Consider the following 19808-nt stretch of genomic DNA (forward strand, 5'->3'; position numbering starts at 1 on the left):
AGTGTAGAAGAATGGGGGGAGTTTTGACAGAGGTATATAAAGTTATGATGGGTATAGATGGAGTGAATGCTAGCAGGCTTTTTTCCACTGAGCCTAGGGGAGAAAAAAAACAGAGGACATGAGTTAAGGGCGAAGAGGGAAACGTTTAATGGGAACATTGGGGGGGGGCTTCTTCACACAGAGAGTGGTGGGAGTGTGGAATGAGCTGCCAGATGAAGTGGTAAATGCGGGTTCTTTTTTAACATTTAAGAAAAACTTGGAGGGTACATGGATGGGAGGAGTATGGAGGGATATGGTCCGTGTGCAGGTCAGTGGGACTAGGCAGAAAAATGGTTAGGCACAGACAAGAAGGGCCAAAAGGCCTGCTTCTGTGCTGTAATGTTCTATGGTTCTATGGTAAGTCCCGGAGTGACAGGTCTGTAGATCATCCTGAACTCAGCTTGTTCTTCCACTGAGTGAACACGAGAGAGCAGCACAGCTGGGAGGAGTCAACCCCAACGCAGTACCGATTCCAACATGCCCAGCAGAGGCTCCTGCTCTGCCCCACATCGCTTTGGATCTCTTTCCCTGGACAGCTGCAATAGGCGACACTGCAGCCTCGGCCTAGGCCTAGTGCTTGCCAAAACCAAGGTGAACCAGTGAAGCTGATTTGAGCTATTCTATGTTACCAATGTCCAATAGGGTCCTGCAATCACAATAAAAATGACAAAGACAATCACTCACTCTGTTTGTTGGATTGTGAACACAATGGTATGCAACAAAACCAGGCGACAACAGAACAACGGTACAAATAGGTCCAGCTCCATTGCTGTCGAGCAACTCACTGATGGGATAGTCCTGCAGCACTTGATGTTCTTAGTATCCTGCAGCAACTTGCAATCATAAAAAAGAGATACAAGATGAACGAGTACAACTTTGATTGGACCCAGAGCGGCTGCTGTGTCCAAGTGCGCCACCAGCTTTTCTCATTAAGCTTGAAATTTCTAACATTCAATGTTTCTATACCTGTTGGTGACACACTTTAATAATACGAACAATACTTTGCACACTTATAGTCTCGACTCTGCAGTTCGCCTTTCCATTATTATCTCTAAAGACAGTGTGAGTAGCTTTAACATGAAAGTCAATACTTCACATTGACTACATAAAATATGTGAAGAAGAAAACAAGAATCAGTTCGAAGAGTTGGCATGATGGTAGTATGGTGGTTAGCGTAACACAATTAAAATGCCAGTGATCTAGGTTCAATTCTACCGCTGAATGTAAGCAGGTTGTATGTTCTCCCCATGACCATGTGGGTTTCCTGTGGGTAATCTGGTTTTCTCCCATATTTCAAAGTAGTTTAATTGGTTACATGGGTGTAATTGGGTGGTATGGGCTCAGTGGAATGGAGGTGCCTGTTACAATGCTGTACCTCTAACTAAATAGATAAATGATTCATGGCATCATGGTTGGCACAGATATGTTGCGTGGAAGGGCCTTCTGACCATGATGCCAAACCAAACTAATCCCATTTGCCTGCATATACTGTGGTTTATTTCCTTTTCTCTCCCTGCTTGTTCATAGGCTGTTTAACTGCCTCTTAAACGTTGCTGTCATATTTGTTTTTTTATTATTTAGAAGTCGTCATCATCATCATCCTGTGCCGTGTTGTATGACGTAGCCGATCATGGTCTCAAGACCATGATTGTCCTTGGCAAGTTTTTCTACAGAAGAAGTCTGCCATTGCCTTCTTCTGGGCAGTGTCTTTTTACAAGACAGGTGACCCTAGCCATTATCAATACTCTTCACACATTGTCTGCCTGGCATCAGTGGTTGCATAATTAGGACCTGTGATGTGCACCAGCTGCTCACATGACCATCCACCACCCACTCCCATGGCTTCACATGACCCTGATTGCAGGTATTACACCTTGCCCTAGGGAGACCTACAGGCTAGTGGAGGGAAGGAGCACCATATGCCTCCTTTGCTAGCAATGTATCTCCACTCCATCACCCATTTAGAGATACAGCAATTTCTGGCCCAATAGGACTGCACTACCCAATTATAGCCATGTGACCATTTAACCTCCTTTGGAATGTGGGAGGAAACTGGAGCACCCGGAGGAAACCCATGTGGCCATGGGGAGAACGTCCAAACTCTTTACAGACAGTGGCAGGAATTGAACCTAAACCCATGTCACCTGGTATTTTCCTAAACTTTCCTAAACCTATGTCACCTGGTATTTGATGTTTCCATCCTGGGAATATGACTGACTATCCCTATAGTTAATATACTCCATTTGAGGGATTATCCTGGTGAATGACTTCTGAGGCCTTTCCAAAACTTCCAGATGTTTCATTTATCATACATACCATAACCATAGATTCATACAACTGCAACAGGGCTTCCAACTTTTAATATTCAGTGCCCTGACTGATGAAAACAAACATGCTCTACACCTTCTTTACCACCCTATCCATTTGTGTTGAATAGAAATGAGAGAAGCTTTGGACAGATCCAACAGTAGAATAACTACAACTCTGAATTATTTGCTCTTGCTTCTAATTATCAATGTACAGTGTTGAAATATTTATGCTGTGTGCACTTGCTTCTAGGATTTCATTGTATGAACCCATTGGTAAGTGTATGCAAGTGTGCTGACCAGCTGCATCACTGTCTGGTATTAGAACTGCAATGCAAGACCCTGCAATGGATAGTGAAGGCTGCTAGAAACATCATCAGGGAATCTTTTTCTCCCTCTCCCTCCCAACCCATCCCAGGCATATATCAGAAGGGCTGCATCGCCAGCATTGTCACACATACCTCTCATACTTCCCACAGGCTCCTTGACCTCCTCCCCCAGCATAAGAACAAGAACTGTTAGGCTAGTGAACAGCATCTTCCCCCAGGCACCCTGCTTCCACCCAGCATAAATGTACTCCTTGTCCTCTCAACTCACTGACACACTCTCATCCTGCACGAGTCACTTTTCATCTTCTATGCTACAGTTTCGCACATTTAATCTGCTGCCTGTTTTATTAGAACACTGTCAGTAACAATTATATTGTCTTATATAAACATGCATCTTGTACTTCATGTCAACCCGTCAATCGTCAGGCCATGCCATGCCACTCAGAGACTGTGCTAATATTATTTTGTGACTGTATGTGTTGGATCGTAATTAGATGTGCTCGTGTGGCTATTTGCACTGTGTTTTACACCTTGGCTCCAGAGAAATGATGTTTTGATCAGCTGAACATGTATATAGTGGAATAGCAATAACCTTGAACTTGAACATACACACAAGAAATTGTGCAGGTGCTGGAATTCCAAAGCAACAGACACAAAATGCTGAAGGAACTCAGCAGGTCAGGCAGCAGCTATGGAAATGAACAAAAAGTCAACATTTCGGGCCAAGACTCTTCTTCAAGACGGGAAAGGAAGGGGAAAGACGCCAGAATTAAAAGGTGGGGGGAGGGAAAGGTGATGGATGAAGCCAGGTGACTGGGAAAGTGAAAGGATCTAGCTGCTTTAGTGCTTACCTCTGCTGTGCTTGTCAGATTATTGAACTCTTTACAATATGGAAAAGATCTGCTCCAAATTTGACATAGAAAATGTAAACCATGAGTCATGTTGCAAAAGCTAATCCACCGAGAAGTTCCCAGGAGAGTGACTCCAAGGTCTAGTACAGGTACTGGAACCACTGCTTTGTCTAATTCACGCTGGTCGGCTTGGTTCCCAAATTTAAGGCAAGGTATTTTCAGATATCAGCAAACTGAGAGCAACAGTCTACATGGGAGCAGTTGAGCAGAGAGAATTTCCAGACGGGCTACTCAGACCATACAAGAAACGACTTCAGAAATGAAAATAAAGTAAAATGGTCTGGATAAGACTCATGGAAACGCTGCATTGAGAACGAGGCCAGGAGCGACAGGTTCAAGTCAGTAACAGGTAACTTTAGAACTGATCTGCTCGTTCAATTTTAGTTTCTCGTGTTATCTGAGAGCGCAGGGCCCCATCTCAACCTGATGGGAGTCTTTCTCTGGTAAAGGCACGCAAATTCCAAGTACCCAGGTAAGTGTGAGGAGCCTCCTGCATGTTTAAACAGTAAAAATGTACTTACTGGTACATTTAGTGCGGTACGTAGTTTGTGTGTGTGTGTGTGTGTGTGTGTGTGTGTGTCCGTTGCAGAAGGAAACGGAGCGCACAAAAGGGAGAAGTGTACGGAAGTGGAAGTGATGATAACCACCTTGGTGTGCGTAAAGATAAGTTAAAATAAGATTGCGTTCAATTAGAATAAAGAGGATTTTAAATTTTACTTTCTCCTGCGGTTCAGTGCTTTCTTTTTTCGGTCATTTTCACAAAGCCTGCGAACTGTAAAGCTCGTCCGTCTGACAACTGGATTATTTATAAATGTTCCGCAATCCTGCTATCAACTCAATCGCGCAGGAAATTCGCATCGCTGCAGAAATAATCCCGCCGGGGTTTCGAGGTAGTCCTCAAAACACTAACATGAGTGAAACCAGAAAATGCTCCCAAGCAGGTCAGGCAACATCTGTGGAAGGAGAAACGGGGTTGACAGGTTCTGTTGAAGACCTGGCCGTAATTCAGGAGCTAATGTTTCATTGCTCATTTTTTGGAGACTCATTTTGCTGGCAAAATTCAGATTGTTAGTCTTGCGAGAGAGATGGAAGGGGATGGCGTGGGGATTAAGATGCTTCTGCACATTGTTCCATGATTACGCGAAGCCAGTGAAAACAGCTCCCCTCCAACAGTAAAATATATTCCAATCGAGTGTAAATCTGTCCCTCCCTGATCTGATAACAAGATCAACCACTTTGTGCTGTCTCACTAACAGCAAGATGCATTATCAAACAAAAAATATAGCTAATCAAATCCGTAAATTATTAATCTGGCGGGAAGAAGGCAGAGAAGAATAATAAATCAGTCATGACCCAAAGGCGGGCAGATACAATGTGTTGAATGGCCTAATTCTGAGTGAAATTTACAGGACGATGGCTAGGGACCACCACTCATTGAGGGAGATTTGGCTCCCTTAGCCCTGGGACAAAGTCGTAGAGGCGTCTCCCTACCACTCCTGCAGCTTTCATTGGGATTAGGCTCTCCCTGTCACAATGGCGGGGCATTGGGAGCGAGGGTGGACCCAAATGTAACACACATCTTGTGAGGTTACTTAGATTTAGTTTATTGTTCGATACCAGGAGAGCAAGACAGGAGCAGGAGTAGCAAACTGGACAAGGACTCAGGACTACGACTAGGCTGGGACCAAGGGTCTGGGCTTGGACTCAGAATTGGCTCCCAGAACTACAGGAGACATGAAGAGGCTAGGGTATGGCCTCCGAGCCCGAGACTGGGCAAGGACCCAGTACCTGGGTCTTGCCTTGGGCTCGGATCCCAGAACCAGGTATGGACATGACATGGGCTAGGGAGAGGAGGAACATGGAAAACAGAGCCTCGGTCTCGGGGAGCAGGTACATGGAACCATAGACACATACACAGAACACAGAGTCGGGACCCCTCCTTGGGTACAGAACATAGGGCCGGGACTCATGACCTTCCATGGGGCAACGGCAAGACGGCCTGAATACCCCACGGAGGCGAGGACAAGACAAGACAAGACATGACCCCCCGCGGAACAATGGCAAGACAGCCAGACTTACCCCACGGAGGCGAGGACAAGACAAGACATGACTCCCCACGGGGCAACAGCAAGACAGCCTGACTTACCCCATGGAGGTGAGGACAAGACAAGACCAACACGAAAGCACACCAGACAGTACCTGTCTAGCTCCAGCGATAGAACTAGACCGAGGTGCAGGCGAGGGCTACAGACGAGGGCGAGAGGCGAAAGAGGCAGAGAAGGGATTCAGACAGTGGGGTAGGACAGGAATCACAGACCGCCAGGGCCAGGACTCGATTCGGAACTAGAAAGCCGCTGGGGCCAGGACTCGACTCGGAACTCGGAAGCCGCCAGGGCCAGGACTCTACTCGGAACTCGGAAGCCGCCAGGGCCAGGACTCGACTCGGAACTCGGAAGCCACTGGAGCCAGGACTCGACTCGATACTTGAATGCCCCCGGAGCCAGGACTTGACTTAGAGCCTCTGGGTAGTGGCGAACTCTCGACCCAGCCCGGGAACAGTAGACAGTGGTTCTTGATTCCCTCCGGTGGGTTAACTGACAGACCCACCTCGGTGAGGAAACTTTGCAGGCTCGTTTTGGCGAGGTAACTGGACAGGGTTGCTCCGGTGAGGAAAGGCGAATTACTGGCACTCACTTCGGGCAGAGACTAGTCTTGCTCCGGCCAGATGACATTGGCATGCCGTGCCTTTGATGACTTTGCAGACGCTCTCGCGCTGAATGGCTGAACTACCGGTTCAGTCGAGAGTAATTGCATCCAATCACCAAAGCCGAGGGACATGGGAAAACAGGGAACCAAAGGGCAACAGGGAGTCAACGGTCCGGATCATAACATAAACAAAGTAAATTTAAGGGGACCCCGATCTGGACTATGACACTCCCCCAATTTCTGTTCCTCCTCTTCAGCCATAGCCAAAAGCTTCCCCTTTCTGCCTCTTCAGCCAACTCTCTGGTGGCCCTTCTTAGCTGTGACATATGTGTGTAATTTGTTATAAACAGCAACAGTAAAATGCAAGACTTAATTATTTGCTATAAATTACAAAATGAATAAATAGTGCAAAAGACACATAACCAGGTGAGGGTGTTCATAGGTTCACAAATCTGGTGGTGAGGGGAAGAAGCTGTTCTTATAATATTGAGTATGTGTCTTCAAGCACCTCTTTGACGGTATTAACGAGAGGGGACATGTCCTGGATGTGAGGGTTATAATGATGAATGCCGCTCTCTTGAAGCGCTGCCTCTTGAAGGTGTCATCAATATCTGTAGAAATTTGTAAGAGTGTTGGGTGACATTCCAAATCTTCACAAACTCCTAACGAAACTTCGCCGCTAGTATGCCTTGTGATTGCACCAATATGTAGGGACCAGGATAGATCCTCTGAGATATTGACACTTCACAAAATCGAAGCTGCTCACCCTGTCAACTGCTGAACCCTCAACGAGGACTACTGTGTGTTTTCTCGATTTTCCCTTCCTGAAGTGGACAATCAATTCCCTGGTTTGATGACATTGAGCCTGAGATTCTTGTTGCAATACCACTCCACCAGCTGATCTGTCTCACTCCTGTATGCCTCCTTATCCAATTTTGACATTCTGCCAACAACAGTGGTGTCATCAGCGAATGTTTGGATGGTGTGATGGATTGAGCTGTGCCTAGCCACACTGTATGAGTAGAGAGTGCACAGCAGTGGGCTGAGCACACATCCCTGAGGTGTGCCTCTGCTGATTACAGTGAGGAGGAAGATGTCATTACATATGTCTTATCTTTACGGTGCTAATAAAATCTGGACAAACTGTATTCACCTGACCAAGTTTGAATTCATATAATGGAAGATTTGCTTTGGAAGACAATCACACAAAGTGCTAAAAATACTCAATGGGTATGATAGGACCATCAGAAGAAAATTATGCCCTGAGCCCTGGAATTGATTCTAATTTTGGGTCCTCCTGATATTTTGATTTTCAGGGCAAATCTTCACTTGCTCAGAACTCTGAGAACCATTCTTTGTCATTTTGATTTCTCAAGTTAATTGGAAAAGAGCAAGCCAGTGGGAAAGAGTTGGTGGTTTGAGAGTGAGCAGATCATTATATATTTACAACTCTTTCCTGAAAATTTTCTACATTGTGCCTGTCTAGTTTTCCATGAAACTGAATCCTGCCCATAAATTATGGTGTTGTGTCTCAACCAAAGGGATTAGTTTCATTATACATTGGTAACAGTATCAACATAGCGACAATGTTGTTAGTCATGCGTGTGGCATAGAATTAGATTTGTGAGTTGTGACAATCCTCAAATGTTACACACAGGGGAGGTGTACAGTAACACCATTCCATCAAAGATCAGATATCCAGTCCCTTGGAATCTAACTTACTCATTATGAGACAGGTGGCAGCCAGTCAGTCTGCTAGGTTCATGCTAGTTCCTAACAGAGTGACCCTATTAGTCCCATTCCCCTTCTCTTTAGCCCTGCTACTTGCTCTCACTCACCCCCACCTTCTCCAAGGATCGTTGTCATGGTGGACGAGCTTGTGAATTCCAGCGATCCTGAAAGTGACGCCATCTGGAGCCTAGCTCCTGGTAGGGTCACCCATGGCAGTAAGGTGAAGGGGGCAGGTTCCAAACAAAGAGTGATCCCAACCAAGGCTTTAATGGTGGAGCTGGCGGAAGATGATGACGCATCACAGTGGCAGTGAAGGCTGAGGAAGGCTGCATCAGTGAAGGGTCCCCAGTTATCTTGCATTCCATGCCACTGGACCCTGACCCTGATCTGTCAAGGACCATGTGGTGGCTGCCCGTGCATTAGCCTCCCCATGTTAAACGAAGTCACACGCAGACGTTCTCCATTAAGGGAATCACCCCCTGAGAGAACATCCTACTTGACTCGGGTAAATGCGCTACCTTTGATTCATTTACCATTAACGGGTAACTGACTGTATGTAGCCTATTAAACCTACCAGCAGATCTTTAAGAAACGGGAGGGTAACTGTAACAACCAGAGGAAACTGAAACGGCTACAGGGAAAATGTAGAAACTGCACACAGGCAGGATCCAGGATCAGGATCAATCCCAGACCTCTGGAGTTCTGAGGCAGAAGAACCAACTGTTGTGTTGGGGAACTTAAGATCAATTAATAACTCTCATGTTAAAATATTATAAAGGATTAAATCAGTTATTTCTTCAAGACATTTTATGACAAGTTTGAAATTATAATGCTGTTGATAATTACATTTTAGAGGTTGGTTTAAATGCAAAAGTAATAAACCAGGACCACAGCAAAATCTTCTAAGCTGTGGGTCCAGTTGTTTTTCTGACTGCAGGTTTTGCTATTGTCTCCAAGAAAGCCAGTAACATTCTGCCTACAAGAGCAAGGATCCCTGACTTTGGTGGGTGAACAGATCAATAAATTGTTAACTAATATTCCAACCATTCATATGCCGATGTACCGCAGTAGAGTTTATAAAAATAGAGTGAATAATACTGCCTGTCAATGTTTGAGATTACATAAATTCGAAAGATACCCAAGAGAATATAGATGGTCAGGTTTGGGGCAAATTGACCATTTGCTGGGTGCATTCAATAGACTGAGTGGCATTTGTAGGGGAAAGGAATTACCAACTGTTTGGATGGAGACCCTGCATCACAACTGAGAGCATAGAGGAAAGATAGCCAGTGTAGAAGAGGGGGAGTGGTGAGACAGTGGCAAGTGATGGATGGACTGAGGAAAGGAGCCAGGCAGGGGAGGCAGTGGGTGGGGTTGGGGTCACCTGGAGGCAGAGTAAGTAAAGAGGTCCAGTAAAGAGGGCAGATAAAGCTAGTTGGTCAGAACAGAAACATGAAGGTGGAGACAACTGATGGAGGGTGATATGTAGGAATACAAAGGCTGCACCTATTACTCGAACTTCCAATGCCCCTCTTCCCACATGTGCCTGTCCAGTCTCCCCTGGAAGTTCCATATTCTCACCACTCACTATTGAATATCTTAGTGATTATCTTATGATAATCGCCACCATTAGGTGCCTCCTCACTAACAAATGATCCTTCCTGCATACACTCTATCAAAATCCTTGAGCCGCTCCTTTAGGTCACCCCTCAAGCTTCTTTTCTCTAGAGTAAAGAGAAACAGTCTATTGATTCTTTTTGAATTGTCTTCACTTTCCTGATATTATCCTTGTAAATCTTGGTTGCACTATCTCAGGTGCCTGTATATCTTTTCCATAATATGTTAACCACTACTGTATGCAATAATTTTAAACTACAATCTACCCAAAGTCTAATGCAGTCTGGCATAACCACACCAATTTTCAATTCATTCCCTTCAGAAATATATCTCTATGTTGGGTTTGTTTTTTTATAGTAATCAAGCAAACCTGTGACACAACTTTTAGAGATTGGTATATCATATCGCACAAACAATAAGTGATTTTTCTAATGATCCTTCCAAAAATGTATTGCCATGCATTTATCTGTGTTAAAATTAACATGCTAATTATTTGGCTATGCTGCAATTTTTTAAATGCTCCTTGTAATTTATTGCAATCTTTTTCATGAATGACTGCCCTTCATCACAAACAGATTAATACCATCATAAATTTAGTAATTATGTCTTTGATTTGAGAATGTAAATCTTTCAGTTATAAATTGCATACAGCTGTGATCCCAGCCTTGATCCTCGTGGAATATCACTGTTTTGCTTTGCTCAACGATGAATAGTTGCATTTTACTCCCACTCTGCTTTCTGTCCTGAAGCCAGTTAACAACTCATTCTACTGCTTGTATCCTGAAAGTATTCTCTGATGCTATCTTTGTGCTTCCACCCCGTGGAGTACGTGATGGGTTAACTGGCCATTGTAAGTTGTCCCGTGATTTTGTTAGGATGAAATCGGGGTTATCGGGGTTGCTGGGCAATGTGGTTTGAAGGGCTGGAAGGGTCTATTCTATGCTCTATCCCTAAAAATTTTCACTGAACCTCCTTGGACTGTCTACATTCCTCGCTTTCTCAGTAAAGCAGCCAACATAATCAAAGACACCTCCCTCCCCAGGTATTCTCTTATCTTCCCCCTCCCTTTGTGCAGAAGATATAAAGGCTTGAAAGCATGAACCACCAGGCACAACGATTACTTCTACCCTGCTGCCATAGAATATTTAATGGCTCCCCAGTACAATAAGAAGAACTCTTGACCTTACAATCTACCTTGTTGTGACCTTGACCTTATTGTAATTGCTCTGAATTTCTCTGTAGCTACAATACTTTATTTTGCGTTCTGTTATTATTTTACCTTGTATTACCTCAATGCACTGTTTTAATAAATTGATGTGTATGAATGATGTGCAAGAAATGTTTTTTTACTATACATTGATACATGTGACAATAATTAACCAATTTACCAATGCAAATGAGTTATTTTATCCATATCCGTAAGAGCAGGATTAAATTATTTGACTCACTGAGTCTGCTCCGCCATTCTATCATGGCTGATTTATTATTTTTCTCAAACCTGAAGGGATTATGTTTTACGCCAAGGCTCTTTACATCTACCTTGCTGTGTGGAAGGGGGGTAGGGTGTGTGAGGGCCGACAGGACACCTGACAGTCATACAACATGAACATTAAAAAATCTGCAGATGCTAGAAATCCAAAGCAACACACATTAAATGCTGGAGGAAGTCAGCAAGCCAGATCGCATCTATGCAGGTGATATCAATGTTTTGGGCCAAGATCCTTCATCAGTACTCTTGATACCACACCATATGGAAAATACACTAACCTGGAGGTTCCCAAAATTAATTCAGAATCAGAATCAGGTTTAGTATCACTGACATATGTTGTGAAATTTGTTGTTATGTGGCAGCAGTACATTGTCATACACAATAATAAAAGCTGTGAATTATGCTAAGTATATTTGTGTCTATATACTTTTATATTCAATAGTTAAATAAGTAGTGCAAAAATAATGAGGTAGTGTTCATGGGTTCAATGTCCATTCAGAAGGGAAGAAGCTGATGTTAGCAATGAGGAGAGGGCACGTCTTGGGTGATGGGAGTCCTTAATAATGGATGCCCCCTTTTCGAGACATGACTCCTTGAAGATGTCCTGGAAGTTGGGGAGGTTAGTGCCCATGATGGAGCTGACTGAGTTCGCAACTTCCTGCAGCTTCTTTCCACCCTGTGCAGTAGCCCCCACATACCAGACGGTGATGCAGCCAGTTAGAAGGCTCTCGATGGTACAACTGTAGAAATCTGCAAGTGTCTTTAGCGACATATCAAACTTCCTCAAATTCCCAATGAAGTATAGCCGGTACCGTGCCTTCTTTGTAACAGCATTAATATTTTGGGCCCAGGATAGATTCAGAGATGTTGACACCCAGGAACTTGAAATTACTCACTCTTTCCACTTCTGATCCCTCGATGAAGACTGGTATGTGTTCCCTTGGTGCTACAGGTATGTACAGTATGTTCCCAATACTTTATTTATTTATCTTGCTTTCCACTCCCAATGCTCTGATCAAAAACATTATATGTATTTTTATAATTAAAATCCTCTGATTTTCTAATTTTAGCCACCCTTTGGATCCATTATGGTCTCCCATTAAAACACAGTGACTAGTGTAAGCAAATATTTAGATCAGCACATGACTCCTAACCTTCTGACTCACAAGTGAGACGGGTTTGACACTGGAAATAAACTAAGGTTTTCTGCTAGTTGCAACAATTTGTTTTTAACCAAGTGGTTGATTATCATTAACAGTACAAGTATTACTAATTGCTTGTGAAAAACTTGCTAGCACAATAGAAATTAAAATTAATTAACATGATTCTTGTCTGATTCCACACTAGTATGGGGCAGCATATTCCTGGTCTGCTTGCTGTGCTTAGCATATTTGTGGAACCTATTGCTGGCTTTGGAAATGGTCAGGTGACTGTGGCTTGTGACTCCATGATTCCAAAGCATGGTGCCATTCCTCAGATGTCATCAAGCCCTGCCATCATCACTGTGGACAAACATGAAATCGATGCTAGTGATCAAATAAAAGGTACAAAAAGTTTTAATAGCTAAACAATCCCTGTCATATTTATGTTATAGCAATACATCACAAAATGCTGGAAGAAATCAAGTCAGCCAGCATCCAGAGAGGGGAGTAAACAGTCAATGTTTCGGGCTGAGACCCTTCATCAGAGCTGGAAAGGAAAGAGGAAGATGCCAGCGTCAGATTCCTTCCTGTTCAGCCCTTTACTGCTTCCAACTATCACCTCCCAGCCTTTTACTTCAACCCCCATCCATTCTCTTTCCTCCCACCTGGTTTCACTTGTCACCTGCCAGCTTGTATTCCTTTCACTCCCCCCCCCCACTCCATCTTCTTATTTTGGCTTTTGACCCCTTCCTTTCCAGTTTTGATGAAAGGTCTCAGCTCAAAACATTGACTGTTTGCTTCCTCCATAGACGCTGTCTGACTTGCTGAGTTCCTCCTGTATTTGCCGTGTGTTACTTAAAATTTACAGTATTTGCAGAATATCTTGTGTTTAAGTTTATGCTATAATTACCTTCAGGTATTCTTTTCTGTTGAAATCTATTTTTTAAAGTTTAAAGCAAAACATGTCCAGGTATAATTTTTTAGCTGTGTTGTATTATTCAGAATGCTCTCTGTGCTTTCTAGTTTGTTTTCATACTGCTATGGGATGAGATGTACTCTGAAGATATTCTGTCCTATAAACAGAGAACTATTGGATCAACTTGAATTATGGCTTCATTAATGCTCCTTGAGCCTAACTATATCACAAGTGATGAACCTCATGGTGAAGTGAATCGTGATGTAAATCATCACCCACAAGTTTCTATGACCATCTTGGTGATAATCAACTTCATTTATGCACACCAATGAAAATACCAACAATCACTTGAGAGCAGGTTTTCAAAGATTCAAGGTGCATTTATTATCAAAGTACAATGCCTATAAAACATATTCACCACCCCCACCCCTTGAGAGTTTTCATGTTTTATTGTTTTACAACATTGAATCACAGTGGATTTAATTTGGCTTTTTTCACACTGATCACAGAAAAAGACTCTTTCGTGTCAAAGTGAAAACAGATCTCAGATCTCAACAAAGTGATCTAAATTAATTACAAATATAAAACACAAAATAATTGATCGCATAAGTATTCACCCCTTCAAGTCAATATTTAGCAGATGCACCCTTAGCAGCAATTACAGCCTTGAGTCTGTGAGGATAGGTTTCTACCAGCTTTGCACATCTGGACACTGCAATTTTTCTCCATTCTTCTTTACAAGACTGCTCAAGCTCTTTCAGATTGCATGAGGTTCATGAGTGAACAGCCCTGTTCAAATCCAGCCACAAATTCTCAATTGGATTGAGGCCTGGACTCTGAATGGTCACTCCAGGACATTAACTTTGTTGGTTTTAAGTCATTCCTGTGTATCACTGGCTTTATGCTTGGGGTCATTTCTTGCTGGGAAAAAGAAATCTTCTCCCAAGACGCAGTTCTCTTGCAGACGGCATCAGGTTTTCCTCCAGGATTTTCCTGTATTTTGCTGCATTCATTTTAATCTCTACCTTCACAAGCCTTCCAGGGTCTGCTGCAGTTAAGCATCCCCACAACATAATGCACCCACTGCTATGCTTCACAGTAGGGATGGTGTGTTTTTGATAATGTGTGGTATTTGGCTTATGCCAAACCAAGCGTTTAGTCTGATGACCAAAAAGCTCAATTTTGGTTTCGTAAGACCATAGAACCTTCTTCCAGCTGACTTCAGAGTCTTCCAGATGCCTTGTGGCAAACTTTAGCCAAGGTTTCATGTGTGTTTTTTTCAAAGTGGCTTTCTCTTTGTCACTCTCACATAAAGCTGCAACTGGTGAAGCACCCAGGCAACAGTTGTTGTCTGCACAGTCTCTCCCATCTCAGCCACTGAAGTTTGTAACTCCTTCAGAGTTATCATGGGTCTTTTGTGGCCTCCCTCAATAGTCCGCTTCTTGCACGGTCACTTCGTTTTTGAGGACAGCCTGCTCTAGGCAGATTTACAGTTGTGCCATATTCTTTCCACTTTTTGATGATTGACTTAACTGTACTCCAAGGGATATTCAGTGACTTGGAAATTTTCTTGTATCCATTTCTGGACTTGTGCTTTTCAACAATCCTTTTGCGGAGTTGTTTGGAGTGTTCTGTAGTCTTCATGGTGTAGTCTTTGCCAGGATACTGACCCGCCAGTAGTCACACCTTCCAGACACAGGTATATTTTTACTGCAATCATCTGAATCAATTTGACTGCACACAGGTCTCCAAAAACAGATGTCCATTTAACTAATTATGTGATTTCTAAAACCAACTGTCTGCACCAGTGATGATTTGGTGTGTCATATTAAAGTGAGGTGAATATTTATGCAATCACTGATTTTGTGTTTTGTATTTGTAATCAATTTGGACCATTTTGTGGAGATTTGTTTTTACTTTGATATGAAAGAGTCTTTTTCTGTTGACCAGTGTCAAAAAAGCCAAATTATATATACAGTGATTCAATGTTGGAAAACAATAAAACATGAAAACTTCCAGAGGGGTGGTGAATACGTTTTATTGGCACTGTATGTATGCAGTACACAACCCTGAAATTCGTCTTCCCCACAGACAGTGAGAAAACAAAGAACCATGGAACCTACCCATTTAAAGGAAAAGATCAAACATCAAACCCCTCCCCAAGTGCAACAAAATCACCCAAACAGTAACAAAAAAAAAGAGCGAAAACACAGAACATAAAACACAAACTCAAAAGGCATATTTCAGTACAGCGTTCCTTACCTGCGGGCCACTCTGATTCAAAAATCGCCCATGAGTAGTAACAAAAAAAAGTGACCAGAACAAGAACTAGAACTAGAACACATCAAAAGTCTGAATTAGAGTCCATATCTACAACCTGCATCAATTAAACCTTGCTCCGGGACCATCCACAGACGGCATCAAGGGAGAAAGAGGTCACTCGAATGCAAGGACCCTCCCCCAGGAATAGCATGTGAGAGAAAACGAGACACCGCCATCTTCAAATGAACGAGAGACTGGTAGATGGTGCTGAATGCTCGCTCGCCTTCCACACCCGTCTCTGATGATTTTGATCTTCCTCAACACTTTACTCAGTGAGATTGGCAGGAAGTGGAGTTGATCATGGGCTCGCGCCCCACCTTCTGGCTTCCTGGCCTCCATGCTGCCTTGTGAAAGATTTTCGGAGAGAGCAAAGCACCAGATCACCCAACTGGCCTGAAATCACACCACCAGAATGTAGATTACAGGCTCTAACAATAGCAGAACCGTATCTGAAATAGAAAGAAGATGATAGAAAAGAAGTGAAAAGAATTTCTTCAGGACCCATCTTGAGGATCTCGCTTTTGGTAGTGTAGTTTGCTGGCGTCATCTTCCTGCCTTCTCCTCTTAACGTTTGGTGCCTAGACTAATTCTCAACAGTTTTAATTCAGAATCAGAATCAGGTTTATTATCACTGGAATGTATTGTGAAATTTGTTAATTTAGCAGCAGCAGTTCAATGCAATACATAATACTGAAGAAAAATAATAATAAATAAATAGGTAAATCAATTACAATATATGTATGTTGAATAGATAAAAAATTGTGCAAAAGCAGAAATAATATGTTAAAAAAGTGAGGTAGTGCTCAGGGGTCCAATGTCCATTTAGGAATTGGATGACAGAGGGGAAGAAGCTGTTCCTGAATCGCTGAGTGTGTGTTTTCAGGCTTCTGTATCTCCTACCTGATGGTAACAGTGAGAAAAGGGCATGCCCTGGGTGTTGGGGTCCTTAATAATGGATGCTGTCTTTCTGAGACATCGCTCCTTGAAGACGTCCTGGGTATTTTGGAGGCTAGTACACAGGATGGAACTAACTAAATTAACAACCCTCTGCAGCTTCTTTCAGTCCTGTGCAGTTACCCCCCGCCATACCAGACAGTGATGCAGCCTGTCAGAATGCTCTCCACAGTACGTCTATAGAAGCTTCTGAGTGTTTTTGTTGACATACCAAATCTCTTCAAACTCCTAATGTCTGGCCTTCTTTATAGTTGCATTGATATGTTGGGACCAGGTTAGATTCTCAGAGATCTTGATACCCAGGAGCTTGAACCTGCTCACTCTCTCCACTTCTGATCCCTCTATGAGGATTGGTGTGTGTTCCTTTGTCTTACCCTTCCTGAAGTCCAAGATCAGCTCTTTCATCTTACTGACATTGAGTGCCAGGTTGTTGCTGCGACACCACCCCACTAGTTGGTATATCTCACTCCTGTATGTCCTCTCATCACCACCTGAGATTCTGCCATCAATGGTTGTATCATCAGAAAATTTATAGATAGTATTTGGGCTATGCCTAGACACACTGTCAACTAACTTCTCTACAAAGTCTGAAGAAGGGAACATTTGACTAAAGTCTTGAAGAAATAAAATCAATTGTTGTGGGGAAAATAGTTATTTTTGATTGTGATTGGGATTTCACAGACACTCTACTCCGACCACCTCCAAAGTAATTCAGTCATTAAAGGTATCAAAGTTTTTAGGTTAATTAATTACATTGTCATGAACAATGGGTTGAATGAGCACAGGGTTGGATAGACATTAATGATGCAAATATGGTAATAAATTATTGCAGATGTGAATGGATTTTATTTAGAAGAAAAAAACACATCCCATGGATTTTTTCCTTCTATTTTGCTTTCCTTGACATTCAAAAGCTGATGTGACAGGCTTATTTCAGCTTTTGAACTGGTCACCTGTGAAAGCCTGGGATGAACCTCTCACTGATTTTCCTGTCCACTTGACAGGAAGTTGCCTGGCGCCCTTCTCGTCACTCTTGGTCAACTACTGAATACAGTAATGATGACTGCTTGTTTGTGGGCTGTTTGCTTCCCCTATCTCAAACTGTTTTCCCTTGGTTGCAGTTACCCTCACCGTGAGGCAGTCTGGAACTTCACTCCAAGGATTTTTTATACAAGCACGAGATGCTGATGACCTAAATGCTGGACCTCTTGGGAACTTTACTTTGATTGATGATCAGAACTCCCAGCTCTTGACGTGTGGGGGTGTGAAAGTGTGTATGCCATCTTGTGAATTTTAAGACTGGTGCAAAGTTACTAGACCAGGAAATTTTTTTTTTTATTCATAATCGACTGTAGGACATAAATCTCCTGTTGCTGGTGGGATTTGAATATGTTCCTCCAGATCATTGTCTTTAGTTTGCTAATTCAGTCCCCAACCTCCATGCAACCATTCAAATTGTAGTAGAGATCATCATATGGTAATCAAATAGATCATCATAAGTCTGTTGAGGCAAGTAAAGAAGTAAAAAGGCAAGAAGTTCATTCACATACCTCTTAAAGAAAGTACCGTGTTTTTGAAATTTTTGATTTACCCAGAGTAGAGCAATCTCTAGATGTCTCAGTTCTTCATGACAAATTTGCGTTCTCCAATTTTTTTTTTTTGCTTTAATTTTCCCTTTTTTTCTGATGTAAGATTCCCTTAATCTATATCAATGATCGCATAACAAGTAACATTTGGCTATCAAAAAATTTAAACCTCATTCATACCAAAAATGTCAGTTCTGACTTGCGAAACAACTAGCTTTTATGAAACACTTCACCAAGAAACTGTGGCATTAAATGGGCAACTCTTAAACTGCATTTTTTTCTCATATTTCAAGACCTGGGCATCCTTGGCAAAGTTAGCATTCAATTGTCCTTGAATTAAATGATTTGCAAGCCCATTTCAAAGGACATTTATGAAAGAACACATTTGTGAGTCGAGTTTCATCCAAGTCCAGACTGGTCAAGGATGGCTGATTTCCTGCCCTGAAGGTCATTGGGTTTCTACAGCAATCTGATAATTTGATGTTCATCATCACAGTCCACAAAATTGTTAACTGGATTTAAATTCCAGGTCTATCATGATGTGAATTGAACTCTGGGAGCCTGAGTCACTATTACAGTAATTTAACTCACAAACATGAGAAAATCTGCAGACACTGGAAATCCAAGACAACACACACAAAATGCTGGAGGAACTTAGCAGGTCAGGCAGCATCTATGGAGGGGTATAAACAGTCCTGATGAAGGGTTTCAGCCTGAAACGTTGACTGTTTATACCTCTCCATTGATGCTACCTGATCTGCTGAGTTCCTCCAGCATCTTGTGTGTGTTGCCATAGTAATTTAACTGCCGTGCCAACATGGAGATTTTATATCTCCTAAAACTTTAAATATATCTTTTCAAGTGTTCCCTCATAAAGGTCAGGATCATGGTCATGGACACTCTCCTGAGGCTAGGACCCTTAAGCGTCTGCTGGTGATCTTTGCCATCTATGATAGTTTACTGCTGTATTAGGGAAGTCACGCAAACTTCCGCCCACAAGGTGATTTTATCTACTTCCTCTTCAGTCTGCAGGACTAGGTAGTAGAGGAATGATCAATTGCCTGCATTGGCTTCCCCACATTGTGGCAATCAGGATTATTCCTTCATTGAGACATCCCTACCTGTAGTCCTGTATAGTTTACATGATGCCCATCCTGACCTCTACTGCTGTCTGGGTGGAATTTTCCTATCCTCCCTGTGACTACTTTGGTTTTCTCCAAGGACTCTCAGAGAGTTTTTCCCACTCCCCAATGATATATAGGTTGGTAGGTTGATTGGTCATAGTTAATTGCTCCTGGTGTGAATGGGAGGGTTAGGATTTGTGTAAACGGGTGATGGTTGCCATGAACTGGATGGGCCAAAAGGCCTGTTTTTATGATGGACTACTTTATGACTATACCTCTAAGCTGTCTCCAGCAGTATTCTCTTTCACGAACCTGTCCAAGTCCCAGTCCCACTGAACCTCCGGAGAACTCTTCTCCATACCTCTCCCACAACTTCCCATTCCTCACACTCTCACCAAACCCACTACTCTGACCATCAGCAGCACTTGTTTCTAGTGAGAGAGAACATTGCCTGCAGAGATTACATCTGCTGTTTCTGCTTCTGCTTGGTACTGCGCAAGCACTTCTGGATGGCTGTTATAACGCGCAGTCGATGTGAACGGCGTGGGAGTTAAATTGTTAAATAAGCTTTTTTGACTAGGTCCCCTAAATTGATTTGATTTAGTCTATCCTTAAAAATGTTAATGTCAGAAATAC

At 42.8% G+C, this 19808-nt stretch overlaps 1 protein-coding gene across 2 annotated transcripts in view; it reads left to right on the top strand.

Moving 5' to 3' along the window:
* Positions 1-3849: 3849 nt before the first annotated feature.
* Positions 3850-19808, top strand: part of frrs1b (ferric-chelate reductase 1b) — a 57384-nt gene continuing 41425 nt past the window's right edge. Inside the window, exons 1-3 of one of the 2 annotated variants that reach the window (XM_063065028.1) lie at positions 3850-3934; positions 12476-12672; positions 17584-17732. In XM_063065028.1, coding sequence (XP_062921098.1) covers positions 12477-12672; positions 17584-17732 — 345 coding nt within the window. In that variant the 5' untranslated portion in view covers positions 3850-3934; position 12476. Of the gene's footprint in view, positions 3935-12475; positions 12673-17583; positions 17733-19808 lie in introns of those variants that run through there. The other variant, XM_063065029.1, reaches the window with a different exon arrangement.

This window comes from Mobula hypostoma, chromosome 12 (genome assembly GCF_963921235.1).
Source record: "Mobula hypostoma chromosome 12, sMobHyp1.1, whole genome shotgun sequence".
Lineage (NCBI taxonomy): Eukaryota > Metazoa > Chordata > Chondrichthyes > Myliobatiformes > Myliobatidae > Mobula > Mobula hypostoma.